The 18186-nt window shown below is 44.7% G+C and overlaps 3 protein-coding genes across 4 annotated transcripts in view; 1 reads left to right on the forward strand and 2 right to left on the reverse strand.

Annotated features, from left to right (window-relative positions):
* Positions 1 to 45: 45 nt before the first annotated feature.
* Positions 46 to 2053, reverse strand: Alg-2 (Apoptosis-linked gene-2). 2 transcript variants are annotated; one of them, XM_018022718.2, is made up of 4 exons: positions 1808 to 2053; positions 1466 to 1572; positions 990 to 1258; positions 46 to 754 (listed from the first exon to the last, which is right to left on the reverse strand). In XM_018022718.2, the coding sequence occupies exons 1-4, from the start codon at positions 1861 to 1863 to the stop codon at positions 653 to 655; spliced, it is 534 nt and encodes a 177-aa protein (XP_017878207.1). In that variant the 5' UTR covers positions 1864 to 2053; the 3' UTR covers positions 46 to 652. The 2 variants fall into 2 exon arrangements, with proteins under 2 accessions (XP_017878207.1, XP_017878206.1); XM_018022717.2 differs by having other exon boundaries at positions 990 to 1297.
* A 111-nt stretch (positions 2054 to 2164) lies between these two features.
* Positions 2165 to 2859, forward strand: ksh (transmembrane protein 167A-like protein ksh). Its single transcript, XM_018022743.2, has 3 exons — positions 2165 to 2319; positions 2411 to 2526; positions 2593 to 2859. The coding sequence occupies exons 1-3, from the start codon at positions 2317 to 2319 to the stop codon at positions 2696 to 2698; spliced, it is 225 nt and encodes a 74-aa protein (XP_017878232.1). The 5' UTR covers positions 2165 to 2316; the 3' UTR covers positions 2699 to 2859.
* Positions 2860 to 2861: 2 nt separating this feature from the next.
* LOC108623892 (lachesin) overlaps positions 2862 to 18186 on the reverse strand; it is a 31162-nt gene continuing 15837 nt past the window's right edge. The window contains exons 3-9 of the mRNA XM_018022744.2: positions 17780 to 17877; positions 8686 to 8944; positions 7411 to 7584; positions 6071 to 6199; positions 5673 to 5808; positions 5393 to 5550; positions 2862 to 5161 (exon numbers count right to left, since the gene is read on the reverse strand). Coding sequence (XP_017878233.1) covers positions 4824 to 5161; positions 5393 to 5550; positions 5673 to 5808; positions 6071 to 6199; positions 7411 to 7584; positions 8686 to 8944; positions 17780 to 17877 — 1292 coding nt within the window. The 3' untranslated portion in view covers positions 2862 to 4823. The remainder of the gene's footprint in view (positions 5162 to 5392; positions 5551 to 5672; positions 5809 to 6070; positions 6200 to 7410; positions 7585 to 8685; positions 8945 to 17779; positions 17878 to 18186) is intronic.

Raw genomic sequence — 18186 nt, forward strand, 5'->3', positions numbered from 1 at the left:
AGGAATAATTTGGGAAATAGGGATTTTTAAATAAAAAGGCCCGTGTTATTTAGAACAATTCTATAATCTTCTCAAAGGACAGAAAAATGTTATATTTCACAAATACGTATAACAAACGGTTTTACTTGAGGAAAGCACAAAATTTATATCAATTTCCTTAACTACCTTTCGACGTACATAATTATTTAATATCTTCTGAGGTGCTGTATAGTATAATAAAAAAGTACAATAAATATTAAAGCATAGGGATAATAACATTGGTATCAGATAATTGACATTTGTTACACTGTACATTCTGCGACCATGGATCAGTACCTTAAACAAATGTATCTTTTTAAATGACAAATCAGAGAGATGCTCGTTACGTTTCTTTTTGTGATTCACTAAATAATTAAGCAGTACAAAATACTTTTATGTGTCGTGACAGATAAATGGTGGAAGTAAAAATATGTATAACTATGCTCGTAATATTAGCACGTGTACGCATACATCGTTTCGGAATGTTTTTACATGCTTATAAACCTTTAAGAAACTTGAACATTTAGGCTCGTTATGTACTCCTCAAATATATCCAAGATTTGGCACCGAATAATTCGTAAATAATGTGGTGCCACGATAGGCAAGAATATCGTAGACGAGACATACAAATAGCTCATATTTTAAGATTGAATACCATGCCTAGGAATTGTTCGTAGTGAATCGTGATAACACCATCCAAATCTGTATCCAACTGTCTGAAGGCCGAAGTCAGTGTCTGGAAGAACAATTTTTGTTTTAAATGAATAGAATTGTTATAAGTAGGTTGCGGACTTTTATACAGTATGAAATATTTGCAGGATCATTTAAACATGTATTCAGCTCTTCATATTCTATCTTATGGAGTGCATGTGGCATTTATCATTTCTGTACATTAATTATACATTATAAAATGTATTTTCTTATAATCGCATGAAATCCGCAATCGAGCATCAAGTAAATGTACCACTTACGTATAAAACTATGCAGCACTGAATAAAGTCATCAAAATATATAGTTCCTCTCCCAGCTCTGTCGTATTTACGTATGAGGGTGTCTATTATTTGATCTGACAATCTGTATCCAAAGTTTGTAAGAGCCGTCTTCAATTCGTTTCTATCGATGTTCCCACTGTTATCTCTGTCGAATGATCGGAAACAGTTCTGCCAGTCCGTTACATATTTCCATAGCGCACCGAATTCCTCGAAGCTCACTGTTCCTGTTTGATTCTTATCAAACATACCTGAAGAACCAGGATCATTTTTGTCAATGTCAAACATACCTGCGTCAATAAAATGAAGTAAAGGTATATTAAAAATGGTAAAGGACCATGCAAATCTACGCAGGCACTATAGAATAATTTATTAAACGAGCAACTTTGTTATACAATAATAATTTCCTTCTTTATGGATTCGCATGATCACTTTAAATAGTCCAGTTAAATAATTACCGATCATTAAACGAACTGTCTCTGGATTAAATGGGGTCCAAGTCCCGTTCGAAAGAGCTTGTTGCAATTCATCTGCAGTTATTGAGCCAGACTTGTCTCTGTCAACTCTGCAAGTAAACATGCATATATGTCTTTTATTAAAATTTTATCCATAGTTTTCCATTTACCGAGGAATAACAAGCATATATAATTCTCGCAGAAATGTGACAATTAGTCTATGTAATTAAATACGATTGTCAGTGTAGTCGAATAAATTCAGTAAAATGTAGAAAACTATAGTCGGAATTACGATCTATATGATTCTATATGAAATCAAAAGAATTCATTAATTGTTTTCCTTACCTCTGAAACACGTCCCAGAGGAATTCTCTGCTAGGCATTGGCGATACGAAAGACATTTTTAATCAAACTGTCACTCTCGTAGATTAAAGAAACAGTAGCAAATGAGATTAGTACCGTTAGCGGCGAAATGTTAGATTGTTAGGAGATAGGGATAGGCTTATGCAAACTTCGCAGAATTGCAATAAACGTTAGGAACACGAACACGTCATTCAAACGTGGTTGACCCAAAGTAGATGTAGAGTGCTCGCACTCAGACTTTTGTGATTCCCGTACAAGTGCTGCACCAAGAGGCAACATTGTAAGATTTTTGATGAATTTCGACCACAGCGCTGTGCGCTGTATTCATTTTTTCTCTGATAGGAACGTGAAGTTTGTTCCAAGTCCAACGTGACATTTGTTGTTTGAGTTAGAGTTAGAGTTCAAGTTCAGAAGTAAATCTTACTCATGCGGAAATAAATTTCGTCCTCAACTAATTTCCTACGCAATCAAACAATTACTGATTACTCGTAATGGTAAGATTTCTCAAGCCGCTTCGTCATAACCTCAGTACTGTCGAACGACGTGTCAGTTTCAATTTTCTAATGCATTTCTTTTGGCTCACAGTCTGCCCTATTTAATTTCCAAAGTCTCCTGACCGTGATTTTGCTACTGATCTGCACCTGTACTTACGTCAGAGCTATCATACCCAGTTTACTGGATAATCGGTTAGGAAAAGTTGGGTACGTATACTCAGGTAATTCAAAACTACGGAGCTGCGAGGGTTTATATTAATATACTACAATTAGTCTTCAAGGTACTTTTTGGAAATGTGCTAGGATTGGTGAGAGGAAAAGTCCATATGTAGCAGCAAGTTGCCTTTTAATGGCTTTGTATACCTTGTTCTGGTCTTAAAGTGGATACATATATTTTAAGCTGTAAGAAACGTTGTATCTGTACATTGATGATGGACATGATTAATTTATATGTATTTGAATACTTAAGTGAGCTCGTTTATCATAATGAAAAATAGCATAAGGTTTAACGTAAAATAAAAGGAGTCAATTAATATCACAGCTAATTGCATGGTATGTTTTATTTGTCAACACGTTGTTTTCTCCAAAGCTATATAATTATCCAACTTGAGCACATTTCCTCACCATATTCTCATATATACCTTTTTGTTTTTCTATAAACAACAACATTCTTTTAATATACTTATTGTAGAGTTGTTATATTGAGCAGTGTTTTACGATATACAATATTTGTTAAATAGATGTATTTAACATGTGTGTTTCCTTCGTGTTTAATTCGCGGATATGCTACTATTTCAATGACAATAAACCACGCGTTCTGACTAAAAATTGTACTCTGTAATAGAAGACATACATGACAATAGGAATACCGGGGGAAAGCTTTGACGTCTTTTGATTCTTCTAAAGGATGTCAAACCCTTTCACTGGCATCGTTTTCCAGACAGATCGTAATTACAGAGTGAGATATGGTACGTGATCTTGCGAGGAACATTTAAATAAATCGTACATAGCACAACCTATTAGGAACGATTATTGTCGATTCCTTTACAAAAAATATCGTTCTTGTAACGTTATCGTAAATAACTTTTTACATCGAGGGGAGTAAACTTAAAAAGTAAGGAAACAGCGTAGCAGTCTACGGTAACGTGTGTATACATAAATACTGTCGTACGAAATTAGAAATTCAATGAAAATTCGTAATTTAATAACTGAGATCATCACAGACGTGATCATCCGAGTCGAAACATTTTCCTCGCAGTGGACCACAGTCGATTATATTTATAGTCGTGGTCTCGTTTAATCGTTTGCATATGAGGTACATTACTTGCCTACGAGTAATTAAAAAAATACATAAAATAACGAAAGTAACGTCTAACATCTTCCTAAAATATATAATAGTATGGTACTATTTTTACGCGTTACGGATATGAATTTGACTTAGATATGACGTGTCGTAACGTTCGTTAAGATGCCATTTACGATCTCAATTTAGTCTGCCTCTTTATCGTACCGATGAACAAAGATATTATCTTATTACCCCTTACGTACAAATTAGTATATGCTAATTATTTGTCTGTGTTCGAGTATAATCGAATAGTTTGATTAGGGTGGATCGACTCGCGACGGGCCGCGAATCTTGCGGAAAGTAGAGTACAGTTAATCGTTGACAATAATAATAATCACGACGCAACGATGTATCATACGTTAAGTACATATAACCGGGGATGTTCATTCTAATTGGATCGCCATTGCCATCGTTGAAAACAATTTCGAATTTCGATGTTCAGGGTAATCGATTGAAAGTAGAATATCATTTCTCCTTATTCCTTTGCCGAACGATGATCTCGTGAATGACACTGGTGGCCCACTTGAGATAGACACCCTGCTTGTGTAAGGCTCTCGATGCTAACGTTATAAAAATTACATCGTAACTCCTAATAACTCGGATAAATCAGGAATGATAATTTTCAATGTACTCCGCCACGTTTCGTTTCGTTGTTAAAAAAATACTCGACGACGTTACATTTTCAGTCGAACCAAAGAACACACCTCGCTCACGACTCTTTACTCTTTTGCCCCGCGTTCAGAAACGGATAAAAGGGTTCATAAAAAATACATTCGTAAGCATTTATGTATCTTTTAAAATTCGCAACATGTTTCGCCGCGACGACGCGACGAACCGTTTCACTGCGACCAGAGAGAGGAAAGATCGATCCCGTCCGCCGATGGTGTCGGTCGTTCAAAGTATGTACTTACCTCGCGCTTCGTCATCGTGAAACGCAATAAGAACTTCCCTTTGTTCGATTGAAACTTCGGAGTCGCGATTCCTCCTCTTTATCGGTCGTTTGAGACATATCGTAATCGAAACGCCGATGTTTGCCCGGTTGCAAACTCGAACGATTCGCAATTTCCAATCGTTCGACTCGTTCTCTCCCCGTCTAGAAACTAGCGTCACGCGCGTAACGCTTCAGACAGAGCTCTCGCTGTAAATTCGTTGCAAACTTTTATCGTAGTATCAGGAAAACTATCAAGCAGATCGCGTAGACTCGCGCCCCTCTGTTCTCGTTCAACGCGCCGCAGTCGTTCCTCACGCTCGGCGTGTCGCGATTCTTAAACACGTTCTTGTCTTTTATGAAGGGCGACCGCGGATCCACCGTCGTCGACGTAGTTATGTATTTATTATGAGCGATCTTCGCGGTGCTCTTCTGCATCGCCGGCGTGCTCATCTGCTGGAAGACTCGGTTCACCGCGGTGACTTGGGCGAGCTTTGATTTTCCCTTGCTCAATTTCTTCCCGGTGACCGAGGTGGCCCGAGTGGGTGGCGTCACGTCTACTTTTATTTCTAAAACAAATTCCCATTAACCGTTGAATCCGAGACAAGCGCGTGCAAATAATAAATCAGGTTCGACGACGAAATTACAGTCTAGTAGGATACGAGCAACTGATGAGACGAAAACATTGAGAAAGAAAGAAAGAAAGAAATTCCTGTGACTGGAATCGAACGCAAAATTCGTCGGATATGTGGGACGTCGAAAAATGACGCGTTCGCCGATCGCATACGTCGAAAACTCACGGTAAATCCTAATGGTGGCTTCGGATTTTCCCATGCTCGACGACGCTGAACACGTGTACTCCCCTATATCTCTTTCCTGCAAATGCCTTATCTTCAACGCGCTCGTCGTCTTCCATTCCTCGTCCGGGTGTGCCCGCTCGCTGATGTCGTACCTACCACTGTGTTTTGACATATCGCTCAGTTTCACCGTGCAGAACATAGACAATAGAGCCGATCGTGTCTCGTCGTGACTGCTGAACGGTTGACGAACGACGACGCGTTTTAAGCATAGGTAACGTACCCACTCATAATGACTTGTCCATCCCTAGTCCACAAATTGATCGTCTTCGGGTAAGCCTCGATCAAACACGTCAATGACACGTCCGAGTCCAGCGGTGAGCCTAACAGTTGATTGGGAACTATCGTGCTAGGAGGAACTGAAATTCCCATTGGCGATAAAACTTCGATTTAATCGATAGAATTGTTAGATTTATCCCGCGGATGTTATGAACTGCCCTGCGTCGACTCTGTTTTGAACCTTGTGCAAAGATTTGCTCAACGGAATTGAACTCAATATTCGCGAGAGACGAGAAACGCTATTTGAGTTAGTCGAATAAACAAAGTGGAAGGTGTTCTCGTTTATCGTTTATGAACGATATTCGTTGAAGTACTTATAATCGATTACCAGTGAGTACTTACAGTTTACCCTTAGATAGACTCTCTTGCTGACTGCCGGTGGTACGTCGTTTCTGGCTATGCAAAGATAAGCTCCCATTTGCCTCCTGTCTACCCTGGTTAATTCCAGCTTTTCACCGGTATAGTTGCCCACTATAAAATCGCACTTCCTATGAATATCTCGTTGAAAGCTCTCGTATACATATCGTTGGCCGCGCGCCAGCGATCGCGCGTACACCAAATTATACGCGAAACAACCGAACCACCGCCTATTACAACCCTAAATCTCTCCTTCGAAAATCGTTTACGCGACTAGGAAATCGGTCGACCGGTCATAAGGAACGATTATCGCGAAACGGTCTCGTTAAACTGTCGTGACATCGAGCGGTGACGATTTTTTAGATTTAATGATCGACGCAGAACCGTGGCAGAGGTCCTTCGCAAGAGTTTCCGATCCTCCGATCGCGTTTACGATATCGTTTCACCCGTTTAATTATGCGTACACATCCGGAACGCTTTCGAAATCAATGGCGCACGATGAATTACATCATTATCGAGCGAGCGCCGCGACATAAATCACCGAGTCGTTCCGCGATTCCGATAAAACGTGTCAGGAGCCTAATGAGATCCATCGAAAATGGGAGATTCATTACGGGCGTTGACAGGTTCGCTACTCGCCGAACACGGGTAACGGGTACGAATATTTTTGTTGCAATACCGACACTATTCAAAATATAGCGCATCGATTTATCAATACCTCTCGCGAAATTCGTTCCATTAATATCTCTCTCTGCACGGGCGAATTTGCCAGGGCGTCCGAGCGAAAAATGCGTTCGACGGTTTTTCGTCGCGACCTCGTCCATATGGATCCGCGGTATCATCGAATCTCGGTTCTTGAGGGGTACTCGTGAAAACACGGGCGCGGGCACGTACGCGGAAAGATATTGAAAGTCATCGCAGACAAACCAATCTCCATTCGACGAGACGTGTTCCGGCGTAATTGCTTTCGATCGGCATCACGTACCTCCGTGAATTTACGATTCCTTCATGTTCCCCTAAGCGAATCGTGACGCTAAACCGAGTCGCGTAGACGCCGCGAATAATTAGCCGTCGAAACCGATGGGAATCGTCCCATCGATCCGGACTCAATTAACGCTGTTCGAAGTTTCGTTTCGCTCTCGAGTGTCTACGAATTCTTGGCGAGGGATCGCAGGGTGTGGACGATATCTTCCGAGCTCGAGTGCGGGCTCGGCTGTGGCCATTTCGGGTGAATTAATAAAAAAGTAGAGAATCGAACGTTATTTGTCACCGGGAACGACGGTCGCCGAGGGTGCTCGAATCGAGATAAAAGTTTAATATCTTACCTGACGACATCAGCGGATCGTGAAGACCCCTCATAAGTATCGAACCTTTCTCGCGTCGCCAGTCCACGCGAGGCGTCGGTCTCCCAGAGGCGTTGCACGAGAGGGTCGCGTTCTCACCCTCCTGTACGGACACCTCGCCTTCCGACGTGCCCGTGCTCAGTATATCCGGCGGTACTGGAAGAAAGGACTCGATTCGTATCGCAAAGGATCCTCGTAATTAGAAAGTCGGCTGGGGGAATTAGGTGTAAACTGTGCGACGAAATTTCCGTCCCGTTCCGAAACGAGCGAAGCTTGGAAATTGAATTTCAAGTTTTGAGGTGCATAGTACTCGCGGAAGAGGCGGAGGAGGGTGAAGCGGGGTATTTGCAGAGACGCGGGTCGAAATTACGGGTCGCCATAAAGATCGACGAGACGAGTAGGCATATCTATATGTACGTATACGCACACCGACGTGGAAATTGGGCTGACTCGTTCGTCGACGCAAAGGGGGCTGGGGATAGTCAGACCGGGTGAAATCAGGTTAAAACGCCTCACTCTCGAGGAAAATTAAATACCATCTACCCCGTAGGTAGCGCGGAAGGAACATTTTCGCGATGAAATCTGGTTTCTTTTGAAGGAGGCAGGCCCGGCCGGGGCCATTTCAATTACACGGCCTCGGGCTGGACAAATATTCTGTACACCCGGTGCGCGGAGGTTCGGTACTCGCGAAGGTAGAAAAAAAGGAAACGGGACCTTTACTGTGTTTGCTCACAAAGGAATTTCATTCCATTCGGGCCGATCGCTCTTTCGAGTTGAATGCCGAAGCAAGCATACACACCGCTTCGCGATGAATTCTCTTTCTCCCCCTGGTGTCCACGTACACGCACGTTACGACTCGCGTGGACCATACACATACTCGTCGGCCAGAAGCAGAGAGGCGGCCGCGGCCGGTAATATACGCGCGCGGCGCGGAGCATACACCGCGGGTGTGGGTGCGCATTATATGTATACAGCGGGATAAGGACAGGGGTATGGAGAGCGTAGGGAGAGTTAGCGGGTGGAACGAATAGAAAGCGGGTGAGCAACGTAACGTTATGGTCCGTTCTGGCAGGCTCCCCATTGAAACGTATTCTACCGGCGAGGCGCGCATATTTTGCGCCTTCCCCTTCTCGACCGGGGGGACTAGCTAGGCTAATCGAAACCCGGTGCGTGCGTACGTGACGTCTCTACGAGCGACCACAAACACCGAACCGTACCTGCCCGTAGGAATGCGGTGTAACGCGCAATTAGGCATACCTAGGACGTCCACGCATCCCAGCTGGCTCAACATGGGCTTCGTGTTCAGTTGGCACATGTAGCAGCCTCGGTCGGCCACCCGAAGCTGGCTGATGTGCAGCTTCGTGGTAAACTCCTCGTCCCTCGTCGATTGGCTCTGATTTTTCATCTTCCCCATCAGCTTCGCGTTCTCCAGCGTCACGTGAAACCGTCTAGCGTGCGTCACCGTTTTCTCGCCCATCGACAATATCGTGTTATCTTCCACGCGGATCCATCCGACCTGAGACAACCGTGACGATCTTTTTATGCTCACGACGAAATCGCTCCCGGGCTAAATACCCAGCTGCGATCTCGCCACTCGGGGATTCTCCATTATCCCCGCCCCGTCAGCCTAATTGCGTTCGTATTACCGGCGACGCGTGCATAACGCGTGTGTATAATATTCTGGATAAGCGGCCACGTGCTCCCTGGCTCTCCTACACCGGCTCGGTTAATTACATCGACGTTTCTATTCGAATACGTATAACGTCATGTGGAACCGGTACGCGGAGATGATTGAATAACTGGCGATAAAGCGAGCAAACGGATCGATGAGAATCTAATGACGTAAACAATTTCCAAGCTAATTCGAAGACCATTTGATCGAGCCGGGAGTTCCAGTTTAACGCATCGAGCGTTGCCGCGTACGCCGCTTCGTTATACAGTCGAAAAAATCTGTTACCAAAAATGTACAGAAATTCCACGACGAGATCGAGAATAGAGCCGGGTTTCAGGATATATCGTGAATGCTCGTTGTTGGAATTATTCCGTTCCGACTCTTACATATTTTATTGAAATTGTTCATGATTCGTTGTACGATTTTATGCATGACTATTACCGACGAATTTCAAATATTTGCCAGAGTTTTTGATGGACAATAGACAGTTCGTAAAAGATGGGAACGGAGATGTGTGTTCACGGACAAGTAGACACGCGCTCACGTGTACAGCGGTAATTGGTTTTAGATAGGCCGACCGCTGTGCCATTGGCAACGGCAGGAATCGAGCTGACGAAAGGTCGGTTCAATTTAACGTCGTATCGCAGCGTCGACTGGCCTCTTTGCCCCGCGGTCTACTCCCGCATCTCCGATCCTACCTCTCCTTATCTATAACGGCGCACTTGGTAATTAATCCAAAGTGACCGTCCAGCACGTCCCGTATGTCCTGCACCTATGCGCCCGTATATGTGTTCGGGGTTACACGATGTCATGCGACACCGATCATTCTACCTACGGTGCGCGAACGTGTATCCACGACGTGGCTCAGCTCGAGAAATCGCTCGACCGACTAACGCCCACCCTTCGAAACGCACTTAACACGCGGAGATTCGCTTTGTGCCTCGCACACCGGTATTCTCTTATCGGAGTTACCGAGCAAGAAACATTTTAATTAAGTTCAGATTTGCAGCAGTTTCCGTACCGGGTTGAACGAAATTATAGTGCGAGGGGTATAATCTATCGCGCGATAACGGAACGTAATTCCGCATTCACCCTGAATCGATTCTTCCGACGTTCTATTCGCAATTATCCAGCTTCGAGAGAATGAAAAAAACCCTGCGACGATTACGGGACTACTTCGACGAACAATTTTTTAACAAACGGTTCAAAGGTTTTGTCAGAGATAAGGTATCGATGTGGTTTTGACTGGTTTAGATGAGGAGAGAATAAGTGGTAACGTTTGAACTCTTTCGTTCGTGCGGTAAGGGACAATCGATTATGTCTTAAGTACTTCTGTCACGGGGGAACAACAGTTTGTCCCGTGCGAAACGAGAGCGGAAACTATTCCGTCGCCTGCAGTAATCGTTATCTCTAAGACAGAGACAACGATTCGTTCGATAGTAGTTCGAGATATATCCTCGCCGCCGCGAAGAAACGAACTTCTTATCCGATGAAAAGTTGTCCGATCTGCCCAATCGGGTATCCACGACGCTTGTGTTTTGCATAATTTCTCAGCTGCGAGCGATTATCCCTGATCGGAGCACGTGCGCTCTCTTCCGGAACTTCGTCTCTGAAAGATTCACAGCAAAGTGTGGGAGTCTAAAAGTTAGACGACGGTAGGGATCTTCTCGCTCCAGAAGTTCAACGAAATCAATCGGATTTAACGAAGATGCTTCCGAACGATCCGCGTCGTTATACAGACTCCCGCAACGCGTTTCTCGTATTTGTAGACCGGTCCGTATCTAGGTTCGGGGGCCACCGCGCAATATCCGGTGAGAACGCCGGGAAAGGAATCGCGAGATTTGTCCGGAAGGGAAGGAAAATTCGGGGATCAGTTCGACGGCTGACACACATTATCCTCGGAGTTACGAAATTCCCCGGTGGGCACCGTTCGGGGATCGGTGGTACCCCTCTGGTGTAATATTTCGAGAGACTCTGGGCCACGAATCTACGTTAGCGCTAAGAGATTGCTCCCCATACCCTCTTCCTAGGCCAACCTCCATCCCTTTTCCTCTTCCGTCCCATTGTAATCATGGAAACAATCATTCTTCGCTCTCCCTCCCGCCGATGCTTCTTCGTTCTAACCCCGACGATCCCGCTTCCGCCGTCTACGGCCTCGCTCCGTCTCTCTTCGTCTCTCCGCTCCCAAAACTTGCCACCCTCTCTCCGTCTCTCTGTACCCGTCCATCTCTTCTCGTTCTCTTTTCGCTTCCATCCGCGGATTTCGGGCTGAAACCCCCTGTCTTCGTCACTCCGAGAAGGTGCGGCGCGGCGCGTCGTGCGGTGCTGGTACACGGTGCTGGTTGTGGTACCGGCGATGGTGGTGCGGCGAGCTACCCTTTCGCTCGCCTCCGCAGCAATCACCGATTTGTCTGAATAAGCCCCGGGCAAGTATATGTTCATGCTTACCCCGGGGAAACACCACTCCGGCCAACTCACACCCTTTCTCGTCTCTCTCTCCCATCCGCCACTCACCGGCACTCCACCCCACGGCATTCCCTCAACATCAGCCCCCTGTACTCACTCTCTATTCTGCTTCCCACACCCTCGATCAGCCTGGCAGCGACTCCATATCCGAAAATACTCCGGTTCATCGATGCTTGTTGGGAGGCAGCTCGAGGATGCCCGGGAGGAACCGAGTGGGAGGGAGGGGTTGAAACGGAGTTGCCAAAGTCGTACCCATCCTCGCCGAGACTCCGGCGTTAATCAGAAATGGAACGGCGTGGATGGAAAGGCATAAGTGAATCCGCACGAACGGATCGGATAAACGAGAGACAGCCGATCACCGTTTTATCCGCCACGGTGAACATCGCGTCCCGTTGCGTCGCGTCGGCATCTTGCTTTCGAGCCGACGACGCGACGGAGAGATTAACGCGGTTACGAGGAAATCGACCGCAACGCGTCTGCCCAGTGATTAACAATCGCGATCAAATCGACGAGTCCAAAATGGGGTTCGGTGCCACTGCGAAGAATTTGAATCATGATACGATTCGAGATTGATTTGTAACGCCAAAGCTGCATGGATTTAACTCGTGTGAGATTTTTGTACTAGTAAATAACGTTGACTCGACGATGTAAGGAAGTCCGCTTTAATCGAAATGACTCAGAACATTTATCGACGGTGGTCTTTTTATCGCTATTAAGCGGCGATATCATTTCTCCAATATCGTCCTCTCGACTTTCTATCAATTTCTTTGAATCCTTTTACTTCGAACGTATCTTTGAATTAAAGTCGTATACCATGTCATGTGTGGCCAATATAAATCGGTCCTCTGTAAGATCCTGCGGGTATTGAATCCTCCGGAATCGCGGTACGTGACGGGGACGCGATGGAGCGGGGAAAACGCAATTAAAAGGAACGTGGGATCGACGAAAAATCTGTTTCGGTCCGGAACTATCCAAAGAGACAGAGTTGTCGAAGTGAAAGTTCCCTGTCTGTGAATGAAACTGGTACCGAGTCGATCGTCGCCGCGGTCTTTTCATAACGCGGCGGCTCGATTCGTACAAAACGACGACGAGTCGTCCGACGGCAATTAAACTTCCAGGATCTTTGAACGAAGAGACTCACTCCTTCTGGTGTCCTCGGTCTCTGAGCCCCCGACGATCGCTCTATTCTTCTCGCGGCTTTTTCGATGGTAATTTATTTTATTTAGCCGCGAGCGTCCCGTCCGTCGGAAGATTGATCGTCGCTGTTTCGACACGAAAACTAGTCGGATCGACAACGCGGAATAATAACCGTGAACTCGTTCCTTCGGATGCTAATTTATTTTGCGCACGTCATTTTCTCGGCGTAAGCGTCGCGCCGCTCGGAGGCAGAATCATTAGTTCGAATGACGCGTCAATCGAACGTGACGAAAATGCGGGATATCCTTTTCGACGGAATCGCGAGGTGAATTGAAAATCTTCGTATCGAACGTAAGACGATCGTTTTCCCTTTTTTTTCTGGACGTCGCGATCGATCACTCTTCGATTCTCGTCGCAAACGCGCAATTCTATTTCCTCTGAGAGGTCCGATCCCGTCGTACTTCGTCGGTTTTTACGAGCTTTTTATGCGTAAAAGTATAGACGGCCAGAGGATTGCGACTATAAATAGAAGGATAAGAACGATTTCTGATTAAATTTACCGTCGAAATGGTCCACTTTCGAATCTTTCGCCCCCTTTTCCTCTTCACCTGCTTCTGCTCTTTTATTTTCTTTTTTCCTATCCGTCGACGAGACGCGACGTTTCCTTCGCCGCGCTGCTTTTTCCGGTGCGACTCTTCCCGACCCGAGGAGAAAAATCAGACAAACAGGAAATATCCAGAGAGCGGAGTTTCGATCTATGAACGTGTCCAATTTATAGCGACTCAGAACGCACACCTCCCGGTATCCACGGTTATCGGTTTACCATCTTACCGTTTTCTCGCGCTTCAAACGTCGCCTCCTTTGCCTCGTTTGTACGTACACAGTGTACGATATTATTTACACGTGTATCTCCGAATTTTGTACACGATATTCGGCTAGTGTCGACAAAAATCTCTCTGTAGAAATTTCCTCGGAGGCGAGAACCTTTATCCAAATATGTCCGATGGAGTTTCAGAAGCTATAAATCTTCTACTTTCACCAGACGTCTTCTCCAACCCCGGAGTACCGGAGAGAGAATCGCTTTGAAGTCGCGTGCTCGCACAGCTCGTTCCGAATTCCTCGGTGACGGTGCAAATGATTGTGCGTTGAACGATCAGCAGCATCCTCTCCCGTAGCCCCGTCAGCTCTGTGTCTTCTCCCATCTTTTGTCTTGATCCAACTTTGAGAAATCCGGATTAAAGGGAGTGGAGAAGGTTGGTCGCAAATCGTTTCCTTTTAACTTTCTCGAAACAGTGTCGCGTGTAGGTACCACCGTAAAAGTGCTCCGTATTGGTCCCGGGACTCCTTCGCCTCGTGAGAGCGGTGCTTTAGAAAAATCGTTCGGGACTGGGACGATGAAACGCGAGAAAGAGGAGCACTGCAGATATAAACAGAGCTTACCAGCTGGCGACGAACAATTCCATCGATTTTGTTCATTACGCCTCTTTTTATTTTTCCACACGTTGCGGAATACGAATTAGGAGCAGGCGTCCTCTCTTTATTTCCATTCCATTTTCTTACCTCGTGACGAGAAAGCTACCACGACTCGCTCGACGGATTGATCGCGTTGCGTGTGCCCGCACGTTTCAGTCTCGTCTTTTCGGTGCTTTCCAAAGCACGGATCCGTAAATCCGCGTTATATATTCATGGACGGTTAACTGGAGTCTTCGCCGGAAGGAAGCTGGGGAAATAGAAGGTACGGGTAACGTTTGTCGAGGAAAAATAGGGTCGGTCGGCTGAAATTTGCGCGCAACGTGTTAGCACAACAATGGATCAAAGGAATTTCGCGGAGGTACGCCGTTACAGGCGAGACCGTGTGAAGTTTTGATCAGCAACATCGTCGTCGTCGTCGAGGCAACGTCGTCGCGGAGTAACACTTGCGAGCGTTCCCTGCGAATTGGATTTCTTCGAGGTAACTGCGAATACGTGCCAGGTTTTGTCGCGTCTCGTGACGAACGTCGTCGACATAGATGCACAGAGAGAAAAGCCTTTACTGAAACACCCTTCTGCCGATACCGTTGCTTTGTTTATTACCTTACCTCTTCAATCCGGGCGAAACGAAAGATATTACACGTTCTCATGTCCTAACGAGACTCATAGTACGTAAGTTTTTTTCGAAGGTCGGTCAGTGCTTTAATAATACCGAAATAGAGCTTTGCCGGCATTTCAACGTACTTATAATTTTGGAGAAATCGTTCTACTGAAAATCTTTCTCGTTTCATTCATTGAAATCAGTACAGTTTAATCCGTGAATATCGTCGCCTCAAACTTATTCTCGTTCGTCTCTGATTTAATAAAAATATCTTCAATGACATAAATGGAAATAAGTCAGTCTACGCAGTGGAACCGATATCATCGCGTTCTAAGGGCCGTGAGAAGTAGTTTCGTGGAATGTATTCGCGGGGGTGCAAATCTCGTTCGAAGAGCGCGATTAAAACCGTATATTTTTCGATGATAATCAGAAATAATATTGAACGACGTACACGGTTATAACGTTAAAACATAAAAAGTTGCGACGAGATCGCAACGCGAAAACAATGGCTTGTAGTGTACAATTACTCGATACGGGGCGAATGAGAGGATCGCGAAAAAATTTAATTTAACTCGCATAAATATTTTCCGTAACCAGACGCTCAGTTACTAATGAATATTTTTTCTTTATTTATCCTAAATGAAGTGGTGAATTCTTTGGCTCTGTTTATTAAAGTTGTGTACAAAAAAATGTGGATACGTCAAATCGACGATTCCGTGTTTCGCGAAATATGTATGTACATACACCGCATACTTTTCAATAAAACATTTACTGGCTTCATGAAAAATATCAGCAAACAAATTCTATATCAACGATCACAATATAAAAAGCTATACGGAACGTATAACAATCACTCGGACGTTTCAATACTAAATTTATGCATTCGGAAATTGAGAATATCCTTTGAGCTTTGAATTTGTAGCCGGGAAATCTGTGATATGTGAAACTGTTGTGAAATTTCATATAAAATTCAAAGTGACTCTTAAATTTTATTATCGAAGAACCGTGACGACGAAAATTCTTGTTCAATGACTCTTAACCAACTAAAAAAACGAGTGAATGACACTTTATTAAAAACTTTAAATGCCCTGTCCAATGTTGACGCTATTTTGAACAGAATTCCAAATACCGGTTTATTGAAATACATCAAAAGATTGAAAAGACTCATTGTGAAGACTCGTAGTGACAAATCCAATTTGATTCGTAGGCTTTACAATTGAAATTGGAATATAATGTAGATTATCGCGTTGTAAGTCGATGGCATCAATTATATTTTGTTCAATTCTTCTTCGATACGATTGTAAGTCAATTAATAACCAGAAGTGGCTCAACAGTAAGCCGACACTATCTAGCGTTCGTACTAGAAACAGCCCCAGGCAAGTAGCACTGGGGCAGCGAATTTACCGTTCAAACATCTACAAATGCAACGCCCGATTCGCGTTACTACTCCGAACGAGGGGATTGTGTTTCCTGCGGACATAAATTCGAAATTTTCACGACGCGTTCCACACGGTCCGTTGCATATTACTCTCATCACCGAGGCGTTATTTTAACTGTTTCCACCCTCTTATTTTTCGTTCTATTTGTAGCTTTTATCGGTAGACTTGGCGTCGGCGGCAGCCCGCGGCTGTAAATAAACTTTCGAAATTTTTCTCGTTGTTTTTCCGTTGTTGCGGGGCAAAAAAGTGTAAACCGGCGAGGCAGCGGGCAAACCATGGCTTAAGCACCTAAAAACTTTTTCAACCGTCGGTCTTTCGCTCTCGCCGAGCTCCTTTCTGCACCCCCACTCCCCTGCCGGTCAGACTATTCCTCGTTAAAAGTTAAAGAAGCAATCGGTATTAATACACCGTGACTCCCACAATGAGACGAAAAATTATCAATCGCTGAATCAAGACGAACATCTCTCTTTACTTTTCCCGGTAACTCTGTACAACGCGAGAAATAAACATAAACGTCGGTGGAGGCGAGCGTTCTGCCTGGAAAACTTGTGCCTCGAATTCCGCCTCGATTAAACCTTAATCTATCACCGGAGGCGATGATGGACGCGCAAACTTTCCCGTTTACGTTAATTCCTGGTTCCGAATCGAAACTTTCGGAAAAGAACCAACCGCGTCTCTAGATACTGAATACGTACGTTCAGTGTCTTACACTAGACAGATCGCCTACCAAAAAATCTGGCGAACATTTCGTCGGAGTGTCTCAACCGAAAGATCGTGGTAAACCACAGTTGCCACGGTATAATAAATGATAAATTAGGAACAGTCGAAATTATACTTTAAATTAAAACGCGAGCAAGTTCTGTTTGTTCGTTTACAGGCTTACTACGTCTCGTTAAATTATGCATGTTCTAAGACTTATGAGCCTAACAGGGGTGTAGTACAGGCATGCGTGTACCAAGCTGAAAGAGTTAATCACTCGAGGCAGAATGCCGCTTAATTTCGTCTCGTTACTTGACGCCGAGCTTAATGAATTGTGTACCCGCGTCAAGAGGTAACTCTCGGCAGTAGCTGGCTTTCTCCGCGAATGCGCCGCGAATGGACAAAGTTTTGGCTTATTTTCACCGGTCGTCTCTCCTTCCCGCGGAAAACTGCTGAAAGTCGCTTCCCCTGAGAGCACAGCGAACTGAGGCTTTTGCCATGTACTATAACGGTTAACTGCATTTATATAATTGCATAAACGTTCAATACTTTGTGTTACGAATAATTTGTCCGCCATCAGATCAGATCGCGACGTTCTCACTGTGCTTTCATCTTAAGAAGCTGAAGCCAGATAGAAACCGAGGAGAGGTATCACAAAAAGACGCGAACCGCTGACATCTGCCAAGAGCATCCACGCGATCCATTTGTTTCCACGGGATTACCGAAATCTGAAATTCGCTAGCGTTATCGCACCGTGACCCGTGAACCCGTTTACTCGCGGCCTGTCGGCTAATTAACGTTCCGCGCCAGCCACGCCAGCTCTTCCACGTCGTTCGGTTCCCTCCTTTCGACCTTTAAATCCCTTACCATGTGATTTCCCAGCATTCGAATCGTGCACGGTAAAACGACTTCCTTGCCGATGGCTGCGGTCACATTACCGATTGACCCCACGAACGTCGGCAAATCTGCAAGAATCCAATCACCAAGAATCAATATTTGAACCTCTGTGTTTTTCTTTTTTTAAATTAATTGAGTAGTATTAATTGAGAGTTTATAGCGATGAACGAATTTAATTCGTTCCCTCAGTTGGGACAGTTACTTTGACTGCTTAAAAAATGAACGGTACGCTGCTTCAATGAGGCTTCGAGCTTTTTTTAAAACGATCGAAACTTTTATAAAACAATCCACGAGAAACGTGACGCCCGCGATAGAAGGTTGCCTTTTCCTTCGTTTCGTTTCGTTCATTATTCTCGTGTTTCACAAGCGTCTCATTA

This window comes from Ceratina calcarata, unplaced genomic scaffold (genome assembly GCF_001652005.2).
Source record: "Ceratina calcarata isolate Rehan_Ccalc_2016 unplaced genomic scaffold, ASM165200v1 scaffold293.2, whole genome shotgun sequence".
Taxonomy (NCBI): domain Eukaryota; kingdom Metazoa; phylum Arthropoda; class Insecta; order Hymenoptera; family Apidae; genus Ceratina; species Ceratina calcarata.

Bases quoted from the DNA above. Each gene is read 5' to 3' on its own strand.
- Alg-2 (XM_018022717.2), bottom strand. From the start codon at position 1,863: ATGTCTTTCGTATCGCCAATGCCTAGCAGAGAATTCCTCTGGGACGTG. The intron at 1,573-1,807 runs GTAAGGAAAACA...GTTTACTTGCAG, and splicing joins CTCTGGGACGTGTTTCAGAG to AGTTGACAGAGACAAGTCTG. The intron at 1,298-1,465 runs GTAATTATTTAA...TTATTGACGCAG, and splicing joins GACAGTTCGTTTAATGATCG to GTATGTTTGACATTGACAAA.
- ksh (XM_018022743.2), top strand. The intron at 2,527-2,592 runs GTACGTATACTC...TACTACAATTAG, and splicing joins AATCGGTTAGGAAAAGTTGG to TCTTCAAGGTACTTTTTGGA.